We start from the raw sequence: 20,167 nt of genomic DNA, 5'->3' as shown, positions 1-20,167 counted from the left end.
CATCTGTGGCCTGTTGGCCTCACTTGTGGGTGCAACCCTCCGAGTCGCAAGGGAAGGCTTGCTTACTCAGTGGTTGGCTGCAAAGCCTAGGCATAATGACCATAAGGAAAAAGTCATAAAAACAAGATTCAAGGAAATTCGTTGCAAGCTAGTATAGTTCTTGCTAGAGTCTCCATATAAGCAGTTTCTCAGCTGACCTGGGCTAAAATGGCCAAGCAAGTTACATGTTAAAAATCTGGAATTTTTTGAGCTCTAGATTTGGGCAAATAATGATATATACATATGTTCATAGGAAATACAAATTAATACATTTAATGGGTTTAACAATATTTTAAATCAAGTATATTTAGTGTATCAGTATGTTTATATAATGAGTTTAAATATGTGTATGTGTAAATCTATCTTTCCCCTCCCAATTCTTGCTAATTTAGTGTTTTTTTAATTGAGCATTTTCTAATGGGAAACTTGGTTTGATGTTAAGCATTGGATGAGCTTTTGTCCAGTGTCTGGACCTAAAGCCAGTAGTTTTCCAACTCGACCTGTGTCTAGGCTTCAAGTCTCCAGAACTCAAAAAGCACCTTTGGATTTTTTTTTTTAAAGTAGCTCTTTTATGATCATTTTTTTAAAAGTTTTTTTTTTTTTTTTTTATTTGACAGAGATCACAAGGAGGTGGGGGTGGGGGAAGCAGACTCCCCACTGAGCAGAGAGCCCAATGTGGGCCTTGATCCTAGGTCCTTAATACCATGACCTGAACCAAAGGCAGAGGCTTAACCCACTGAGCCACCCATGTGCCTACACCTTTGGATTTTTAACCACCTTGTAGCTTTGTTGGTTCTAAAAGCAGTGGGGGAGATGGGTGGTCTGGGAGCCATTTCTTACTGTTAAGAGAGCTGGATGGGAAATGATACTCCCTTAACTCAGTGCCACAATGAAACCAAACAAAATCACAGATAACTTTGCTGTACCGTTCGTATGTTCTGTGTGGTGACTTTGGATGAGGCCATTGGTTTCAGAGTTTTCAACTGGTACTTGTTGGTGTTCGCTGTGGATGGGTGCATCCAGTCTTTTTTAACACTGAGGAAGATAGTCACAGACTTAAAGAATCAGCAGCACAAACAGTAATTCTCTGATGATTTGTGGAATCTCAGATCTGGATTTGACCTTGGAAATGCTGACATGCCTTTCACAGATGAGGACAAAGAGAGTGTTCACTGAGCATTACGTGGTGGTGTGGCGGGAACTCAGGTCTGCTGGATCTAAGGCTCCACGTGTAGTCCTACTCTTAACACATAGTATTCTCTTTGCAAAGGAGAACACCCCCTTTCACCACTCACCTGGGGATTTTCTATTAGGTTCCTCAGTAACAGCGTCAGCAGGGTTTGTAAAGGTTCCCCAGGCCTCCCTGCTGCCACCTACAGGTCTCACTTTGGTTCCTACAGGTTCCGTAGCTGTGTCCCTCATGTTCCAAGTTAAAATCATGCCAGGATGTAAGCCTAAATTCTAAATATTTCAAAGTATATCAGCAGAGGAGTTTCTCCATGATGGCATGCTTGTTGTTTCATTTTTCACCAAAAGCTAAGTCCAGTTTGACTTACAGCATCTGGCTGGCCTGGCTTTGCCACCATACTATGCCACTGGGTGATGGGACAACCTGTGACCAGGAAGCGGGTAGAAACTCCAGATGAGCATCATTGGTTCTCAAAATTTCAGAATGATTATTGTGGCAACCTGTTACTGCTCCCTCCACCAATGCCATGTCCATATCCAAATCCTTAGAGCCTATGAACATGACCTTACTCAGAGGATCTTTTGCAGATTTAATTAAGGAATTTGAGGTGAGATTATCCTGGATTACCTGGGTGGGTCCATAATCGAATGATAATGCGATTTTCTAAGAGACACACACACAATGCAGTGTGAAGATGGAAGCAGAGACAAGACCAATGTGTCCACAAGCCAAAGAAAGGAATGCCAACAGCCACCAGAAGCTGGACGATTCATCCCTACAGCTCCAGAGGGAGCACCCAGCAAAATGAAATACATAACAAATCTAACAAAATAGAAGATCTACAAAACTCTGATACATGAAATCAAAGAATTAAATCAATGGAGAATCACTCTGTGTTCATAGATAGGAAGACTTAATATTGTCAAGATGTTGGTTCTTCCCAACTTGATTTATAGATTCAAGGCCACCAAAACAAAATTCTGTTAAGTTTATTTTATGGGTATTGACAAACTAGTTCTAAAGTTTATATGGACAGACAAAAGAATAGCCAACACAGTATTGAAGGAGAAAAACATAATTGGAGGACTGATGCTACCCAACTACAAGACTTCTATAAGTCTACAGAAATTAATGGAGCCTGGGTGGTTCAGTCAATTGGGCAGCCAACTTGATTTCTGCTCGGATCATGGTCTTGGTGTTGTGGGATCAAGCTCCCCATTGGTCTCCATGCTCAGTGTGGAGTCTGCTTGTTCCTCTCCCTTTGCTCCTCACCCTGCATGTTTGCTCTCTCTAATAAATGAACAAGTAAATAAGGTGTTTTTAAGAATCTAGAGTAAGACAATGTGGTATTGGTGAAAGACCAGACAAAGAGATCAGTGGAACAGGATAGAGAGTCCAGAAACAGACCCTCATAAATATCGTCAACTGATCTTTGACCAAGGAGCAAAGGGAATTCAATGAAACAAAGATAGTCTCTTGAACAAATGGTGTTAGAACAGCCAGACATCCACATATACAAAGTGAATCTAGACACAGATCTTATACCCAGCACAAATACTAACTCAAAATGCATCTTAGGCTAAAATATGAACCCTAAAACTCAGGAGAAAATCTAGATGAGCTTGGGTATGGTAATGACGTTTTAGATAGAACACAAAGACATGATCCATGAAAGAAGTAATTGATAAGGCAGGCTTCATGCAGATGAAAAACTGCTCTGGGAAACAGTGTCAAGAGGATGAGAAGACCTGTCACAGTCTGGGAGAAAATGTTTGCAAAAGACACATCTAATATAGGACTGTTACCCCCAAACATACAAAGAACTCTTAAAAACTCAATAAGGAAATGACTGCTTAAAAAAGGGCCGAAGACCTTAACAAACACCTCACCAAAGAAAATACTCAGATGGCAAATAAGCATACGAAAATATGCTCCACGTCATATGTCATCAGGGAAATGCAAATTCAAGGAACACCTCTACTTACTTTTTAGAATAGCCAAATTCCAGAACACTGACAACACCAAATGCTGATGAGGATGTGAAGAAACAGGAGCTCTCACTGCCCGTGGGAATGCCAAGTGGTACAGCCACTCTGAAAGTCAGCTTGGCAATTTTCTTGAAAAACCGAACACACTTACCACATGACCCAGCCATCACAGGACCTGATACCCAAGGGAGCTTACATCATACAAAATCATCGTACATCATACAAAAATCATACAAAAATCTGCAGAAATTTATTTAGAGCAGCTTAATTCATCATTGCCAAAACCTGGAAGCAACTAAGATGCCCTTCATTTGCTGAATGGATAAACGCACTGTGGTCCACCCAGAAAATGGAATATTATTCGGTGCTTAAAAGAAATGGACTATCAAGCCATGAAAGGACATGGAAGAAAATTAGATGTGTATTTCTAAGAGAAAGAAGCCAAAATGAAAAGGCTGCATGGCATATGACTCTAACTATATGTATGATATTCTGGAAAAAGCAAAACAATGGACGTAGTAAAAAAGATCAGTGGTTGGCAGAGGTCAATGTTAGGGGGATGAGGGTAGGGGAGGGGGGTGGGGAGAGATGAACAGGTGGAGCAAAGAGGATTTCTGGGGCAGTGAGAATACTCTGTATGGTATGATATGATGATAGATCTATGTCATTATATGTTTGTCTAAACCCATAAAATATGCAATACCAGGATTGAACCCTAAGGCAAACTATGGGCTTTGGGTGATTGTGATGTGTCCACGAAGGTCTTTCTTTGTAAAAAAAAAAAATGTATCACTCTGGTGAGTGAGTTGGTAACAGGGACAGTGCACGTGTGGGGTACAGGGAGAAAAGGGAAATCTCCACATCTCCTCTTGACTTTATTGTAAACCTAAACTGCTCTAAAAAAACTCCCAAAACCCAAGTCTTGGGGGTGCCTGGGTGGCTCAGTGGGTTAAAGCCTCTGCCTTCGGCTCAGGTCGTGATCCCAGGGTCCTGGGATTGAGCCCCGCATCAGGCTCTCTGCTCAGCGGGGAGCCTGCTTTCTCTCCTTCTCTGCCTGCCTCTCTGCCTACTTGTGATCTCTCTCTGTCAAATAAATTAATAAAATCTTTAAGAAAAAACCCCCAAAGTCTTAAAATCAATTAATCAATCAATTAATTAATTATTTTTATTTAAAAAATTTTTATAAACATATAATGTATTATTAGCCCCAGGGGTACAGGTACCCTCACCAATGTTCATAACCCCACCACCCTCTCCCTACCTCCCCCCCCCCGGCAACCCTCAGTTTGTTTTGTGAGATTAAGAGTCTCTCATGGTTTGTCTCCCTCCCTTCCTACCCCCCAAACCCCCCACATTGCATCTCTACTTTCTCATATCAGGGAGATCATATGATAGTTGTCTTTTTCCGACTGACTTATTTAGTGAAGCACAATACCTTCTAGTTCCATTCACATCACCACAAATGGCAAAATTTCATTTCTTTTGATGGCTGCATAGTATTTCTTGTAGATATATACCACATCTTCTTTATTCATTCATCTGTTGATGGACATCTAGGTTTTCCATAGTTTGGCTATTGTGGACATTGCTGCTATAAATATTCGGGTGCACGTGCCCCTTCGGATCACTATGTTTGTATCTTTAGAGTAAATACCCAGTAGTGCAATTGCTGGGTCATAGGGTAGCTCTATTTTAAACTTTTGGGGAACCTCCATGCTGTTTTCCAGAGTGGTTGCACCAGCTTGCATTCCCACCAACAGTGTAGAAGGGTTCCCCTTTCTCCGCATCCTCGCCAGCATCTGTCATTTCCTGACTTGTTGATTTTAGCCATTCTGACTGGTGTGAGGTGGTATCTCATTGTGGTTTTGATTTGTATTTCCCTGATGCTGAGTGATGTGGAACACTTTTTCATGTGTCTGTTGGCCATCTGGATGTCTTCTTCTTTCTTTCTTTTTTTTTTTTTTTAATATTTTTCTTATTTATTTATTAGAGATCGAGAGAGAGAATGAGAGGAGAGAGGTCATCGAGAGAAGCAGACTCCCTGCTGGGAAGGGAGCCCAATATGGGATTTGATCCTGGGACTCCAGGATCATGACCTGAGCTGAAGGCAGTTGCCTAACCAACTGAGCCACCCAGGCACCCATCTGGATGTCTTCTTTGCAGAAATGTCTGTTCATGTCCTCTGCCCATTTCTTGATTGGATTATTTGTTCTTTGGTGTTGACTTTGATAAGCTCTTTATAGATTTTGGATACTAGCCCTTTATCTGATATGTCGTTTGCAAATATCTTCTCCCATTCTGTCAGTTGTCTTTTGGTTTTGTTAACTGTTTCCTTTGCTGTGAAAAAACTTTTGATCTTGATGAAGTCCCAATAGTTCATTAAAATTAGTTTTTTAAGATTTTACTTATTTGTCAGAGAGAGAGAGTACAAGCAGAGGGAGAACCAGGCAGAGGGGGAAGCAAGCAGGCTTCCCACTGAGCAGGGAGTCCCATGTGGTATTCAGTCCCAGGACTCTGGGATCATGGCCTGAGCTGAAGGCAGACGCTGAACTGACTGAGCCACCCGGGAATCCCAAGTCTTGAATTTTTAAAAAATGCATAGCACGGTGAGAATAAGAGTAAAAAGCACAGCAGTTACCACTGAATTAAAAAATAGCTCTAACATGGGCTCGTTCCACTTTAACTTTGTTTTTTCCACTTGACGAATGTATATAGCACTTCCCCATATAGTTTTTAGGCACTGAAAACTGGACTTAGTATATTATAGAAGAGTAGAAATTGGATTCTTGATTTCCCATCTTTGTTTTCTTTTATCCTGCAAAGTTGAAGCTTAAGCTGATTTCACTGGTGCGTGAGGAAAAATAGGGTGATTCCCCCAAACAATCAGATTTCCAAGGTGCCTGGGTAGCTCAGTCATTGGGCGTCTGCCTTCGGCTCAGGTTGTGATCCCGGGGTCCTGGGATCGAGCCCCGCATCAGGCTCCCCCCTCAGCCAGGAGTCTCCTCCCTTTCCCACTCCCCCTGCTTGTGTTCTCTCTCTCCCTGTGTCTCTCTCTGTCAAACAGACAAACAAACAAAAAAAACAAATAAATAAATAAATTCAAATCTTAAAAAAACAACCAGATTCCCCACGTGGAACAGCTTACAACGGCCTCGGTGTTCCACTCAGATACACAGCAAACACTGCAGTCCTATGGGGGCAAATGTGTGCACATTTTTAAACATTTCGCCTCAATCGTGTTTTTTTTTTTTTTTTTTTTTTTTGCCCGATGGCACTGTTTCTTATAATAAAATCTTCTCTGATTGACAACTTAAAAAGCAACCCCATACATTGGGATCACATGGGGGAGTGAATGGAAACCCTCTTAGCAGGGTTTTGCTAACGAAGAAGCGTCCCTTGGTTGATCCTCTAGAATCACGTTCCAGATCCTTGTCTTCAGATCCTGATCCAAGAGCAAAATTGGCTCGACTGTCAGGAGTTCTGCTTGTCCTTACTCAGACTGTGAGCATCCGCCATCAAGCAGAGCAGGGCTCCAGGCTGCTTTGGGGTCACTGGCAGATCAGTGGCCCTGAGCTAAATGAGGGCTGGGTACCGCTCTCCCTCTCTGCCGGCTCCCACCATGGCCGCTCTGTTTCCACCCTGTTGTGTGCCCTGAAGGAACTCTGGCATTTGCTGAAAGGTCATCAGTTGCAATTTTAGACTACTGGGTAACTCGAACTTGTAACATTTAAGCGTAGCTGCAAAAGGGGTGTGATCGCTGCACCCAGCTATCACCCAGGGCCAGATGGTGGCACAAATAGCAGACCCTCCCCTGTTCCCTTTGTGGATGAGTCACTGACCACTTAGAAACGACACTAGCCAATACCACTCCCTCCTCCATCTCCAAGGTCTCCAGTCTTCTCGTATTCTTAACATGCGCGTGTGCCTGAGCGCAGAGCTTCTCTGGGAGTTTACCCTGAAGTACTGGTTGGTTGGTTTCACTTCCAATCTTGCTAACATATACTTTTATAAAACATAATAGAAAGAATTACAGGAAAGGCCAAAGAAGAGAGTTATCCTTTAAGGAGAGTTTCAGTTGAGGGATGCTGCAGACTGTGAATCTATTTGATGCCACTGCACGGTGTGCTTAAAAAATCGTTACAGTGGTTAAAAAAAAAAAACAAAAAAACCCAAACCTGGAAAAATGAAATAAAAAACAATTACATATAAAATGCAGTTCCTGATTATTTAATATTAGATTAAAATTTCATTTAAATTTAAATTACATTTTATTATTAGATTTATTATTATTATTTTTAAAGATTTCATTGTTTTTTTTGAGAGAGAGATGGAGAGCCAGATAGAGAGAGAGAGAGAGAGAGAGCAGGGGAGAGGAGAAGAGGGAAAGGGAGAAGCAGATTCCACACTGAGCAAGGAGCCTGATGCAGGACTCGATTCCAGGACTCTGAGATCATGACCTGAGCCAAAGGCAGATGATTAACTGACCGAGTCACCCAGGCACCCCTTATTGCTAGATTTAAATCACATTTTAATACAGACAGAGCAAACACAACATAGGACAATTGCTATAGACATTTCTAAATGTTTTGAATATTTCTACTAACTTGGTCACGGACTGGTACAGTTTGCAGACTATCCATGATCCATTTTGTATTTTGTTCTATAGTAATATGAATTTTTTAAAAAAGTGTACAGCTATTTGAGTTTAACACACGTATAGATTCAAATTGCCATCACCGGGGCCCCTGGGTGGCTCAGTGGGTTGAAGCCTCTGCCTTCGGCTCGGGTCATAATCCCAGGGTCCTGGGACCGAGCCCTACATCAGGCTGCCTTGCTCGGCAGAGCCTGTTTCCCGGGCTCTCTCTCTGCTTGCCTCTCTGCCTACTTGTCTGTCAAATAAATAAATAAAATCTTAAAAAACAAAACGAAACAAACGAAACAAAACAAATGAATCGCCATCACCATAATTCGGAGAGGGAACAGTCCCATCAGGCGACAGTCCTTGTCTCGACCCCCCCCACACCTGTAGACCCTGGCAGCTATGGGATTGTTCTCTTTATACTTAATTTTGTTTTCTAAAAATATAAATGGAATCATATCACACGTAATCTTTGAGAGTGGTTTCTTTCACTTAGTACAGTGTCTTTGAGATTCATCCTGGGGCTGCATGCAACAGGTTTGCTCCTTTTTATTGCTGAACTCTAGTCTGTTTTACAGCTCTACCCCAGTTTGTTTATCCATTCACTGAGGAGCACTTGGGTTTGCAGTCTCTGACATTATAAATAGAGCTGCTATAAATATTCATGAATCGGTGTTAGTGTGCATAGACATAATCCTTTCTCCAGGGAAGATGTGAAGGCCCACTGACCGGCATCCTTTCGCACGGTCACGTGGGAAATCCTGTGATGACAATGTTGTACTTCAAAGGAGATCTGGAAACCAATAACCAGTACACAGTAAGTGTACTCACTTACTGGCCCAGGACTCCTAACACCCGGTTACATCTCCTACTATAGTCATGTCAGAAGAATCATTGTTGATCAGACAAAACTTGTTATTTGTTAATGGCAACATGACTCGGCAAGTAAAGAAGGTTCCCTCCATAGTTCTCACCATTTCCCAAAGCTCTCAGAAAAAAAAGAGAGCTCTCTGGTTTAGATGCTGGTGGTGTCAAAATTTAAGTGTTCTGACAGAGCAGGTATCCACAGCTGTATCTTACTAAAGGCTCACACAAGCAGGTGCACAAAGATATGGAAGCTCATTGAAACATTGTTTCAAGAGTGAACATTTCCAGAATCATCAAACTGTCCACACCTTGGATTGCAGTATATCTCTGTGTACCAACATGGATATGTACTTCTGAGATGTTTGCTATGGCAGCCACTTGAGATGGGCTGGTCTATGGAAAACCAGTGCTCAACCCCCATAACAAGGGGTCCCCATATGACATAAATCTGGTCAAAGCTATATAAGCAGAAGTCCACTGGTGTGTGTGTAGGGAGAGGGTGGGGAAGAGTGTTCTGGGGAAATACTTCTTTTCTAATAAAAGGCAACTGATGTGATGGGAGCGCCCTTCTCCCCTCTTTGGGTCTTCAGTGTGGGCTAGATATTCAGAATGGTGGCTGCCATTTTGTGCTCTTGAGGTGTCTTAGCTTAGTGGCAGAAGCCAGCTGACCAAAGATAACAGGAGAGACAGAGGGGCTCCTCATGGAAACTTTGAGTAGCTAAATAAATGCCAGCAGCCACCTCCTAGTGAATTCATGAGAAAACATGAGAAAAATAAACTCCCGCATATCTAAGTCGTCTGAGTTTTCTCTTGCTTGCAGCTAAACACATTCTGATTGAATTAATTGTCAGAAAAAAAATCCCATCGCAACGTCTTCATGTATATTCGGCAGAGCAATGTGCATATTCTATTTTGCAAAATGGAGTTATATATGTACACATAACAGTTACATATACATCTAAAATAGTTATATATACATAAGAGTTAATATACATCTAAAAAATCTAACAACAACAAAAATAAAAACTCTAACAATAGTCGTATATACATCTAAACCATAGGTACACGTAATTATTAAATACACATCTAAAAAATATACATCTAAAATAGTTATATATATATATCTATAATAGCTCAGAGGTACTGAGTATCTACTATGTGCCAGGCTCATCTTTTTGTTTTTAACCCTGACAATGACTCTATAAGGTAGGTGTTTTACTGCTATTCCCACTTATAAGAGAGAAAACTGAGGATTCAGGAAACTTCCCGGGGATATCTAGCAGGTAGCTAACTAGCTTGGGACTCAGTGCCGGGTGTGTGTGCCCCTACAGAACCTTCTTGGTCCACCCTAGGCAGGCCCCCGCCAGTGCCTATGACCCATACAGACCCCCCACCAACCCAGTTAGTCCTACAGAGTGGGTTGGGGGCTGGACTGGTGGTGAGGTCTCTCTCTCTTTCTTTCTTTCTTTCCTTTATTCATTCTTTCAAGATTTTATTTATTTGAGAGAGAGAGAGAGCACGAGCAGGGGGAGGAGCAGAAGACCCTCTCTGAGGAGCAGAAGTCCCATGGGAGACTTGATCCCAGGGCTCGATCTCAGGGACCCTATGATCATGACCCAAGTCGAAGGCAGATGCTTAACTGACTGAGCCACCCAGGTGCCCCTCACTTTTCTTTATATATTTTCATAATGTTTCCTTTCAGTAAGCAAGTAGCATTTTTGAATTGAAAGTGCAAATCTAGGGCGCCTGGGTGGCTCAGTGGGTTAAGCCGCTGCCTTTGGCTCAGGTCATGATCTCAGGGTCCTGGGATCGAGTCCCACATCGGACTCTCTGCTCAGCTGGGAGTCTGCTTCCCTCTCTCTCTCTCTGCTACCTCTCTGTCTACTTGTGTTCTCTGTCTGTCAAATAAAGAAATAAAATCTTAAAAAAAAAAAAGTGCAAATCTAGAGGACTTGATAAAAAAAAAAAACCCTGATGTGAGACACTGCGCTAGGAGGGTAATTTTCTTATTCTAGATTTGGTTATCTATCATGGATACCCCTTTGGTCACATGTGCTTTTGGAAATAAGAAGCCCCCTTTGCAAACGTTTATGAAAGACCCCTGGCTAAGCGGAACCAGGATTATCTCATCACCTGACCTATACCCCAGATAAGTTACTTGCCAGCATGCCTCCCATAGGCACAGGGGAATTGGGTTCTGCAGTGGATGTATGCAAAGCATCCCGAGTCCTGGAAGGAGAGGGTTTTATGGATTTTTTTTTTTTTTTTTTTTTTAGTGGCTGGATTTCTCTTCTCCCACCAGTTACTGAAGGGTTGCTTCCTGGGATCATCAAGAAAAATGAGGTGTGTGTTTCTGGGCTGCCTGATTCTATTTGCAGCTTGCTTATGGTGCTTTGGCATCCTTCCAAATCAGCCTGCCAGAGAGATTTCCTTGAGGGCTTGCCCAGTTGTCTCAACCACGTGGGTCGGGGCACTTTTTCCTTAACGGTCCTGGCAGGACGCGCAGGAACCAGCTCTGATACCAACTGAGCTACAGCCTTTCGAGATAAACAGGGCTTCCTGGGAGAAAAGAAGGATTTGCAAAGTTCCCCGCCACGATGTCGGACAGAAGCCCCTTTGAAACGGACATGCTCACCCTGACCCGCTACGTTATGGAAAAGGGGCGTCAGGCCAAAGGGACTGGGGAGCTCACGCAACTGCTGAACTCCATGCTGACGGCCATCAAAGCCATATCCTCGGCTGTGCGCAAGGCCGGCCTGGCCCACCTGTGAGTCCGCGGGGAGCAAGTGCGGGTGCTCAGACCCGCCCTTGACACGCAGGGATTCAGGCACGGGTGGGGCATGGGCAAACCTGCAGGTGCTCGGGGAAGCTGCCTCTGTGTCTGGAGGGAAGGTGATTTTAAAGTTTCTGTCTCTGATGAAGGGCTCTTGACTTGTTTCAAGAAAGGAACAAAATACTGGGAGAGATGGTATGGAGGAAAAAAAATTTTTTTTCTTTTTCTTTTAAAAAAATGTTTAATTTTTCCAGTTGTCATGTATTATAATGATGACCAGCTCAGGGGCTTGTTGCATTTCTATAGGTTGAATTATCATGATTTGTTTCTTGCTGTGCAAAGAAACAGTGAGAAACACTTGAGATTTCGCTTTAGCTCCTAGCAGATATGAGCATTTTATTGCCATGAACTTTGCCAACGGTGCTAGGAGCTAGGAATCATTTACAAAATAACTCCCTGCCCTGAAGCTTCAGTCTTATTTTGGAAAGGAGTCTTTTTTGCTTTTAAGACAATTTTTTGTTTCTTCTCTGTGACTCTTTATCTTCTCTGCTTGGCATGCAGGAAGCTGGGATGTTCTGGGTTGAGGAGGAGGGAATGCAGAGCGCTCTTCCACTTGATTCTCTTCTGTACTCCTTCCAAGCGCAGAATGAGGCCAAGTTCATGCTACAGCTGCTGACTGTCACAGCTGCTGACCTTAAAAATAAGTTGCTTATTTTGCCAGCAAAAATGAGTTTATTAGGAATAGTAGAGAATTGCAATCTGGGACAAGTAAGCTCTGCCAAAAACCATAGGCTGGTCTAACAAAGAAGAAGGTTATTTTACAGAGGAGGAAATTGGCAGGGGTTGTTTTGAACGAAAGCCCATTGGTGAAAAACAAGAGTTCAGGGCCTTCACAGTTTTTTACTGATTGCGTTGCTGGGCTAGTCAATTTCTTGGAGGAGATGCCACCCACATCTTTTCTTATAGGAGTCTGTAATTAATTGATGATTTCTGTTAGGGTTTGGAATTGACAACACTTCCGGCAATGACCTCCAGTTGTCCAGTGTGAGGGCTCCCCCTTCTGGCCTCCTGACTCAATTTTAGTGAGGTTTACCTTTAATAAAATTTCACAAAGCCAAGTGTCCAGTTTAAGTCTGTGGTAAAAAGAAGCTGATTTTCTCTGGGGTTCCATCTTCTTTGTAGCAAGTCCAGTGGAGGTCTTCTCAAAAGTTGAAAGGACCCATTATTATTATTCCAAAAATGAAATAACAAAAAGAAATAACAAAATCTGATAATTTAAAATATTAATTCTTAACAATTTAGTACTTATAATACAGAAAAAAATTGATAGCATTATGAGGCACCTGAGTGGCTCATTTGGTTAAGCATCTGACTCTTGATCTCAGTTCAGGTCTTGATCTCAGGATCATGAGTTCAAACCCCGCATCGGCCTCCACACTGGGAGTGGAGCCTGCTTAAAAATAATAATAATAATAATAATAATAATAATAATAATAATAAAGATGTATTATGATCGCCTTTCTCCACTCTCTGTGCTATAACTGTATTATTGTGTCATCCAGCAATAATGGCCAAGCTCTACAATTAAGAACTTTCGTGAATGCGAGGTGAAGCCATTTGCCTCTGTCCTGCTCCTATGAGGTGATGAGTTATGCTGAGTGACACTAAATAGGGACTTTCTCTGTCCCTGCAATATGGGCCCTGCTATGCTTAGAGCCATTTTCTGGGCATCTCCGCTGCTTGCTGACATTTCTGTATATTCTACCCACCTTAATGCGCTTCTCCTCTTGGCAGGATGCTTAGCTAGGCAATGGCGGCTGTGGTAGGGTTGTACTAATTGGCTTCAGAACTCTTAGCTTTGTGGCTGTTGAGCGTCCAGATTAAGTAGACTCAGGAACTGGGTAATAGGGGCTTCATTGAACTTGGCTCTTCTTTCCGTGTGATTATCTACACTCGCTGGGACCTCAGTTTCTCATTTGTAACCTGGAGGGGATGCTAATATCCCCTAGCTTACAGGGTTGTTGTAAGGCTTAGTGGATCCATAGGATGAAGATTTCAAAAAGGCCAGATCCATAATAAATGCTCAGTAAATTCTCATGATTATAGTGGTTCCCAGTGCAGATCCGAGGAAATTTGCGGCTGGCTGGGCCATGCTGCTGACTGTCCACTAGGTGGCAGGTGCAGACCACCGAATCAAGATGTCAGGCTCCACCTTTTTCTCAGAGGCCATGAGACAGGGGTCCTCAGGCTGGCAGGAGCCCCACACCTTGCCAATTCAGATGACGTCCTTCCCTAGCCCCTCAGTAAGAAACACCAAAGTGGCAGCGTGAGAAGCCCATTGTCTGGAAATTCCTTCTTTCTAACGAAATGCTGAGATTAATTAACAGGACAATGGAACAGCAAGGGAATTGCTTCTCATATTGCTAGAGGGTTGCTCTCTGTCCTGGAGCAATTCTGCTCACGAAAATGGGACTTCCACATACTTCTGTCCCTTCCCACTTAGGGGACCTCAAGTCCCTCATTCTTTTGCTTCCTTTTTCTGGGAAGCTATTTTTAGGCACAAACTTAATGAATGCCAAAGGGATCAGAAATTTTCATGGTGTTTTTTTTTTTCCTTCTTTTTTGGTCTTCTCGTGGCTATAAGAAGAAGGGAATGCTAGAATGCTTCTTCTGGAAACATCTTCATGGTTTTCTACTGTCAGTGGTAGAATATTCTATTTAAAAATTGTCAGTAACGTTTTTCTTAAAGATTTTATTTGCTTATTTGACAGAGAAAGACGCAGTGAGAGAGGGAACACAAGCAGGGGGAGTGGGAGAGGGAGAAGGAGGCTTCCCGCCGAGCAAAGAGCCCAATGTGGGGCTGGAATCCAGGACCCTGGGATCATGACCTGAGCCAAAGGCAGATGCTTACCAACTGAGCCACCCAGGTGCCCCAAAAATTGTCAGTAAAGTTTTAATATTAGTTAAAATGGCAAAAGATATTGTCCTGTGGGTTATAAAGCTCTCTTGCATCTGTGACCTAACTTGGAGCAGTTGTCAGACAATTAGGTCTCAGTATGAATGAGCTTTCATTCTTTTTGGAAGGAGGGATGTTGTTGGGGGTTAAGAGTAGATGGCATCTGGAAGAAGGCTGTCAGTCAAGGAGGGTGGGAAATGAGTTGTCTCCTGCTGAGGGTAGATCAGTGGTTCTCAACCCTGGCTACCACTTGAGGATTCCTTCAACAAATAAATGACATTAAATAATGGAGAAGTAGGGAAATTACTTTCCTGCCATGCCTTCTTCATAATTCGTTGAATGTGTATTGAGCATCTACTATGTCCTTGAGCACTATGGAAACCAGTACAGTAGGCCAGCAGTCTAGCATTCAGTGAACAGACAGTCCAGCAGGAAAGGTTTTTGCATGAACAGGTCATGAACTGCTGTGGGAGGGAGGGATGATAGGGGATGTGTCCAGTGTGGGGAAGCGTCCCACTACAGTGGAACCAAAGAACCTTCCAGAAGGGACGAGGAGGGAGACTAGTGAGAAGCTGATGGTTGGCAGAGAGCATTCCTGTGGAGAAACACCATGAGTGAAGGTGAAAAGGAGAGGAACAGTTTGCTGGGTGCTGGTGGCCACAGGACTTTTGTACTGTTGAGATGAAAAAGGCTTGAGCGGGGTAATAGCCACTCCACTTTTAGAGGGATGAGTGTGGAAGAGTGTGGGGGTAGGATGGCAAACTCAGGGGTACATGTAAGGCAAGTGTGTGTCCAGTGGATTCTGGAGGTGAGACTGGCTGAATGAAGTGAGTGGGACATGGCTTTCTTGGTGGGACCTCAGGTCCACCGTGGGGAACCTGGGAACTCAGGGTGAGACCAGAGTTATCTGGTTGGTATTTTAGAAGGATCCTATCCATGAGGGTGGGAACTGGGAGACCTTGCATATGGATATTCTAAAATAAAAAGCTAGATAGAATTTTTCTTACATTGCTTGAAATGGCAATGAAGAGCAAAATTAAACTAGTTAATTGTGTCCCCAACTTTCCTTCGTAAGGAACACAAAGCTGTCAATGGGGCTATTTTTCATTCGACTCACTGGTCCACTATTGGGGTAATCAACAGATACTTGAAGCTTCCGGGCTGCAAAGCCATGAGCCTTCATTTGTTGGAGTCAGTAAAGACAGCAATGTGTCTGAGTTTATGAACTAGTCCTTTTCCTTCTCCTCCCACTGCCCAATGCTGGTTTGTGTTTTATTAAGACTGAGTTCTTGGTAGGGTTTTTGTGAAAATAAGGGGATAGGACTATACATCCCTGAGGTGTAAAGGAAGCAAAGTTGAGAATCCCTACTGTGAGTCATGTTACACTTGGTCTGTATAATTTGGAGACTCTGCAGCCATGAGGGGAAAAGCTGGCATACAATGGCTTCTGGGCTTCTCTACTGGAGTTTGGATTCCTTTAATTCAGACTTCCCTTTACTTAGGTATGGAATTGCGGGAAGCGTGAATGTGACCGGGGATGAGGTGAAGAAATTGGACGTGTTATCCAATTCTTTGGTGATCAACATGCTCCAGTCCTCCTACAGCACCTGCGTCCTGGTTTCGGAGGAGAATAAAGACGCGATTATCACCGCCAAGGAGAAGAGGGTGAGAGCATGGCCGGAATGCAGTTCCCCTCCTCACCAGCAGATGACACTACCGAGTTGGGAAGAATCTGGTTGCTTTGCTTTTCTTTAGTTTCTGGGATTTTCCTTGATTCCTTAAATTCTGTTTCCTGAAAAAAAAAAATGGATTGCATACTTCTTTAGCTAGAAGGCTGACACTGTCTAGTGAAAAAAATTCTATGACCGAGTGATTCATTCAGGAAGTAAAACAGAGTAATTAACTGGAAATGCCTCAATGGGTGGGGTTCATGTGTTTTCATGTGCCCAGAATAAGTGTTGCATTTTTTTTTTGTGGCTTCAAAGTCATTGAGTCCAATAAAAAGTAGAGTTCCTAGGAAGAGCACCCATCCCACTTCTATGCCCCATTACCCCAACACACACTTCTCCAAGGGAGCTCTGGTTTCGGCAGAGATCTCTTTGTGCCTGAGAAACAGATTCATGTAGGAAAGAAAGCGTAAGGATCATGTGCTGTTGCCTTAATACAATGGCAAACCTGGTCAGTGCAGGGCGTGACCGGGGAGGGTCTGTAGTCATTCTGGTTTCACAAACAGTTCATTAAAGACAGAGGTTTGCTGGTGGCCAAAAATTCAACCTATGCTCAGCTATTATACAAAATAAATACTGGGACTGGTCCTTGTTTTATACATTTGGTGTTGGAGACCATTTCTTCATAATGAGAGGACAGAACAGGTAAAGCCAAATTTATTAAATACCTGCTGTATATCAGGGACTGTGCAAAGTACTTTACTCTCGCTGTGTCACACAATTTAAACTAAACGACGCTGATCATTTTCAACGTTTAGCTCCCACTGATATGCCCCCAATCATCTCTCCGATCTAATTCATCATTTTTCCCACCAGTTGACCCAAGCCATACAGGTCTTAGTGCTAGTTCTTGAATATTCCATGCCTACTTCCATGCCAGCTCCTTGAGCATTTTCCAGCATGTTCCAGATGTTCAACAGATATTTGTGGAAAGCATGCATGCCTGAATGAATGGGCTCACTTGAATTATCTACAGGGAGAATGGGGAATTTCCAAATTTATGGATTATCCCACTTTTTAACCTGCCCTCATCCCCACTGAGCAAGGAATAAAAAAGAAATAAAGGTCAGCTTAAGCTAGGGTATTACTCACCAGAAAGTCAGGGAGAAGTAATTTTAGTGGTGGAAGAGATGACTCCTGTCTTCCTTGATGTTCTACTATCCGTGTGGAATTAGCCAGGAGACTCTGATTCCCATCACTCCAGCTCTCCTGGAACCTTGCACATAGGAGGCCTGTAAAAAGTATCTGGTGATTTCTTTCTACGGAGTGACACCTGGAGCAGCCTGTGACAGCAGTGGGGTGAGCTAGAAAGATCCCACCCACTCTGTCTTCTGGTCTTCACGTAGGACAGGTGGGTCGGCTTCAGCAAAACCTGGGACAATATTTTCATTCCCATGACTATTTATGGTTACTAGCTCTCTTAGACAGATCCAGAGGCTCTGGAATGTTGTTCTTTTGGCAAAGTCTTTTGGCAAAAACACTCCAAAAGGAGGAAAGCCTGTCTGCAGAGAGGTTCAGCAAGAGTCATGAATAAATCTATAACCAATCTCACCACGGCTATGGATAGAGCTGGCCCGGGTTCACCTTCCACTTCTCTACCCCTCTGGGCCAGTTGTCAGTTTCAGACTGGGTTTCCTGTCACACCATTGTCAGCCCTGAGTCTCCAGGGGGCTGGGGAGGGCAGAGCCAGAGGAAGCGAGGAGGTGGATGGGACCTGGATCGCCCCACGTGGGCATCAACTCATCCGTCTACAGGCAGGTTGGTCCTGGGCTTAGGATTCATAGATGCTGATATACTTTGCCACCCTTAGTAATTGCATTTTTTGGTAAGGATAACCCTTTGCTCTCAATCACTTTTTGATGTAGTGTTGCCTGCCATTTACAGCCACTTACATGGAGTGTGTTGTTTGAAAGGGGACCAATCAGGTGGTTCTTCTCTCCGTGCATTTAGGGGAAGTACGTGGTCTGCTTTGACCCACTGGATGGATCTTCTAACATCGACTGCCTGGCCTCCATTGGAACCATCTTTGCCATCTACAGGAAGGTAAGCAGATGGTCTGATCTTTAATGTCTCCTCCCTCTAGGAGTTTCTGGAAGGTTGCTGGGCTGGGAGCCACGAGTTTGGAGTTCTAGTCTCTGTCCTTCCACTAACCAGACAGGCCACTGTAGGCAAACCATAGCTCGCTCAGTCTCGGGATCCTCACCGGAAGAACTGAACTGGTACTTTTCTGACTGCCTTCTTCACCGCCCTGGTGGGATGGTAACATCAGAGGACAGACGGGACCTGGTTTGGAAAATCTGGTTGTGATGTGGTATTAGGTTCTTGATGGCATTTGAGGACTCCTCTGCTTCTTTGTTATGTTTCTCAAATCTTATTGTATTGATTTTCTATTGCTGCTGTAACAATGGGCCACATGTTTAGAGGCTTAAAACAGTACCCTCTTATTGTCTACCATTCTGTAGGTCAGCTGTCTGAGTTCCCTGCTCGCATCTCGTAAGGCCACGGTCTGTGTGTCAGCCAGCCTGGGCTCCTCCTGAGAAACTGGGGGTGGGGCAGTTTGCTCCCAGGTTTGGTTAGGTTGTTGTCAGAATTCAGTTCTGTTTTGTGGTAGGATGGAGGTCCCTGGCTTTTCTTGGCTGGCTGATGCTGGGGCCATTCTCAGCTTCTAGAAGCTTCTTACATTCTGTGTTTTGCGACTCTTGTGTCCTTAAAGGTAGCAGAGGCAGGTCAAGTCTTACTCAGACTTCTAATCTCTCTGATATCCCTACTTTGCTTCATCTCCCCTGGCCTCAGCCACAGAAAGTTCCCTGTTTTTAAAGGCTTATTAGAGGGGCTTCTGGGTGGCTCAGTAGGTTAAACCTTCGGCTCAGGTCATGATCCCAGCGTCCTGGGATGGAGCCCCTCATCTAGCTCTCTGCTCAGCCGGGAGCCTGCTTTCTCCTCTCTCTCTCTCTCTGCCTGCCTCTCTGCCCACTTGTGACCTCTGTCTGAATAAATAAATAAATAATCTTAAAAAAATAAAGGCTTATTAGGTTAGATTGGGCCCATCTAGATAATCCATGATGATTTATTTTAAATTGGTAACCCTAATTATATCTGAAAGTCCCTTGTGCCAAATAATATAACACGGTCACAGATTCTGGGGATTAGGATCTCTTTGGGGCCTTTGCCTACCATGCATACCTAACAACAGAGAGGATTTTATGGCTTGGTTTGTGACCATCCTGTATCACTGGAGACTTCATGGCAAACCGCATAACCCACACTGGATCACAATTTGAGGCTCAGTCCTCACTCTAGTCAGGATGGCTGGGCTCTGCCCTGGGGGCTTTCAGTCAGAAGGGAGACCAAGGCTGCTGGGTGGTCTTAAGGATCGTTCTTTTGGGTAATCTTCCCTCCAGGCTGGTTGTGGAGGCCCCTCCCCATGCTGCTGTCTCCACAGCACACATTCTGTCCACTAAACTACCTGGGATCAAATCGCGGGCATCACTGACTTTCTGTGCAATGATTTGGCACTAATTCTGTAATGTGCGTGTGATTAACTTCCTCTGAGTGTTTTCTTTAGTGCTCTTAGATGACAAACATGAGGGAAAGACTGGATCTGTCCCATGTCACCTCATGTGTTGCCTGTAGATACTGATATTTGAAGATATTTCTACTTGGCTGATGGTTGTTCAAAGAAAGAGCCCAGAATTTGATTTTCAAGGGACAAAAGCTTAGCAGAAAACTAACCTTAGCAGGATATGTGAATTAGTCTAAGCTTCTTTCTGAGGAGAACGTCGAAGAGCAGGAGTGGGCTCTGCTACTTCTGTCTTGGAGAACCAAATGGAGGCCAAACCAGCCTGGACTGGAGGGAACCTCTGAGAATTTTGCTTTCCTACTTGGTGCTTCTCTCTTTTTTTCCTGCCGAGAGAGCAAAGGAGACATTTGCTGAGGGGGCAGGCGAGAATGACTGTAGACACTTTCTCTGGTATTTGAGAGAGTGAAAG

General features: G+C 43.6%; 1 protein-coding gene across 1 annotated transcript in view; it reads left to right on the top strand.

Moving 5' to 3' along the window:
• Positions 1-11,198: 11,198 nt before the first annotated feature.
• Positions 11,199-20,167, top strand: part of FBP2 (fructose-bisphosphatase 2) — a 32,521-nt gene continuing 23,552 nt past the window's right edge. Inside the window, exons 1-3 of the mRNA XM_004777379.3 lie at positions 11,199-11,489; positions 15,954-16,116; positions 18,129-18,221. Coding sequence (XP_004777436.1) covers positions 11,320-11,489; positions 15,954-16,116; positions 18,129-18,221 — 426 coding nt within the window. The 5' untranslated portion in view covers positions 11,199-11,319. The remainder of the gene's footprint in view (positions 11,490-15,953; positions 16,117-18,128; positions 18,222-20,167) is intronic.

The sequence above is a fragment of the Mustela putorius genome, unplaced genomic scaffold (assembly GCF_011764305.1).
Source record: "Mustela putorius furo isolate JIRA1106 unplaced genomic scaffold, ASM1176430v1.1 tig00000876_pilon_pilon_pilon, whole genome shotgun sequence".
In the NCBI taxonomy this organism is placed as follows: Eukaryota; Metazoa; Chordata; class Mammalia; order Carnivora; family Mustelidae; genus Mustela; species Mustela putorius.
The sequence above is the reverse complement of the archived record's forward strand: the minus strand, read 5'-3'. Positions and strand labels throughout refer to the sequence as shown.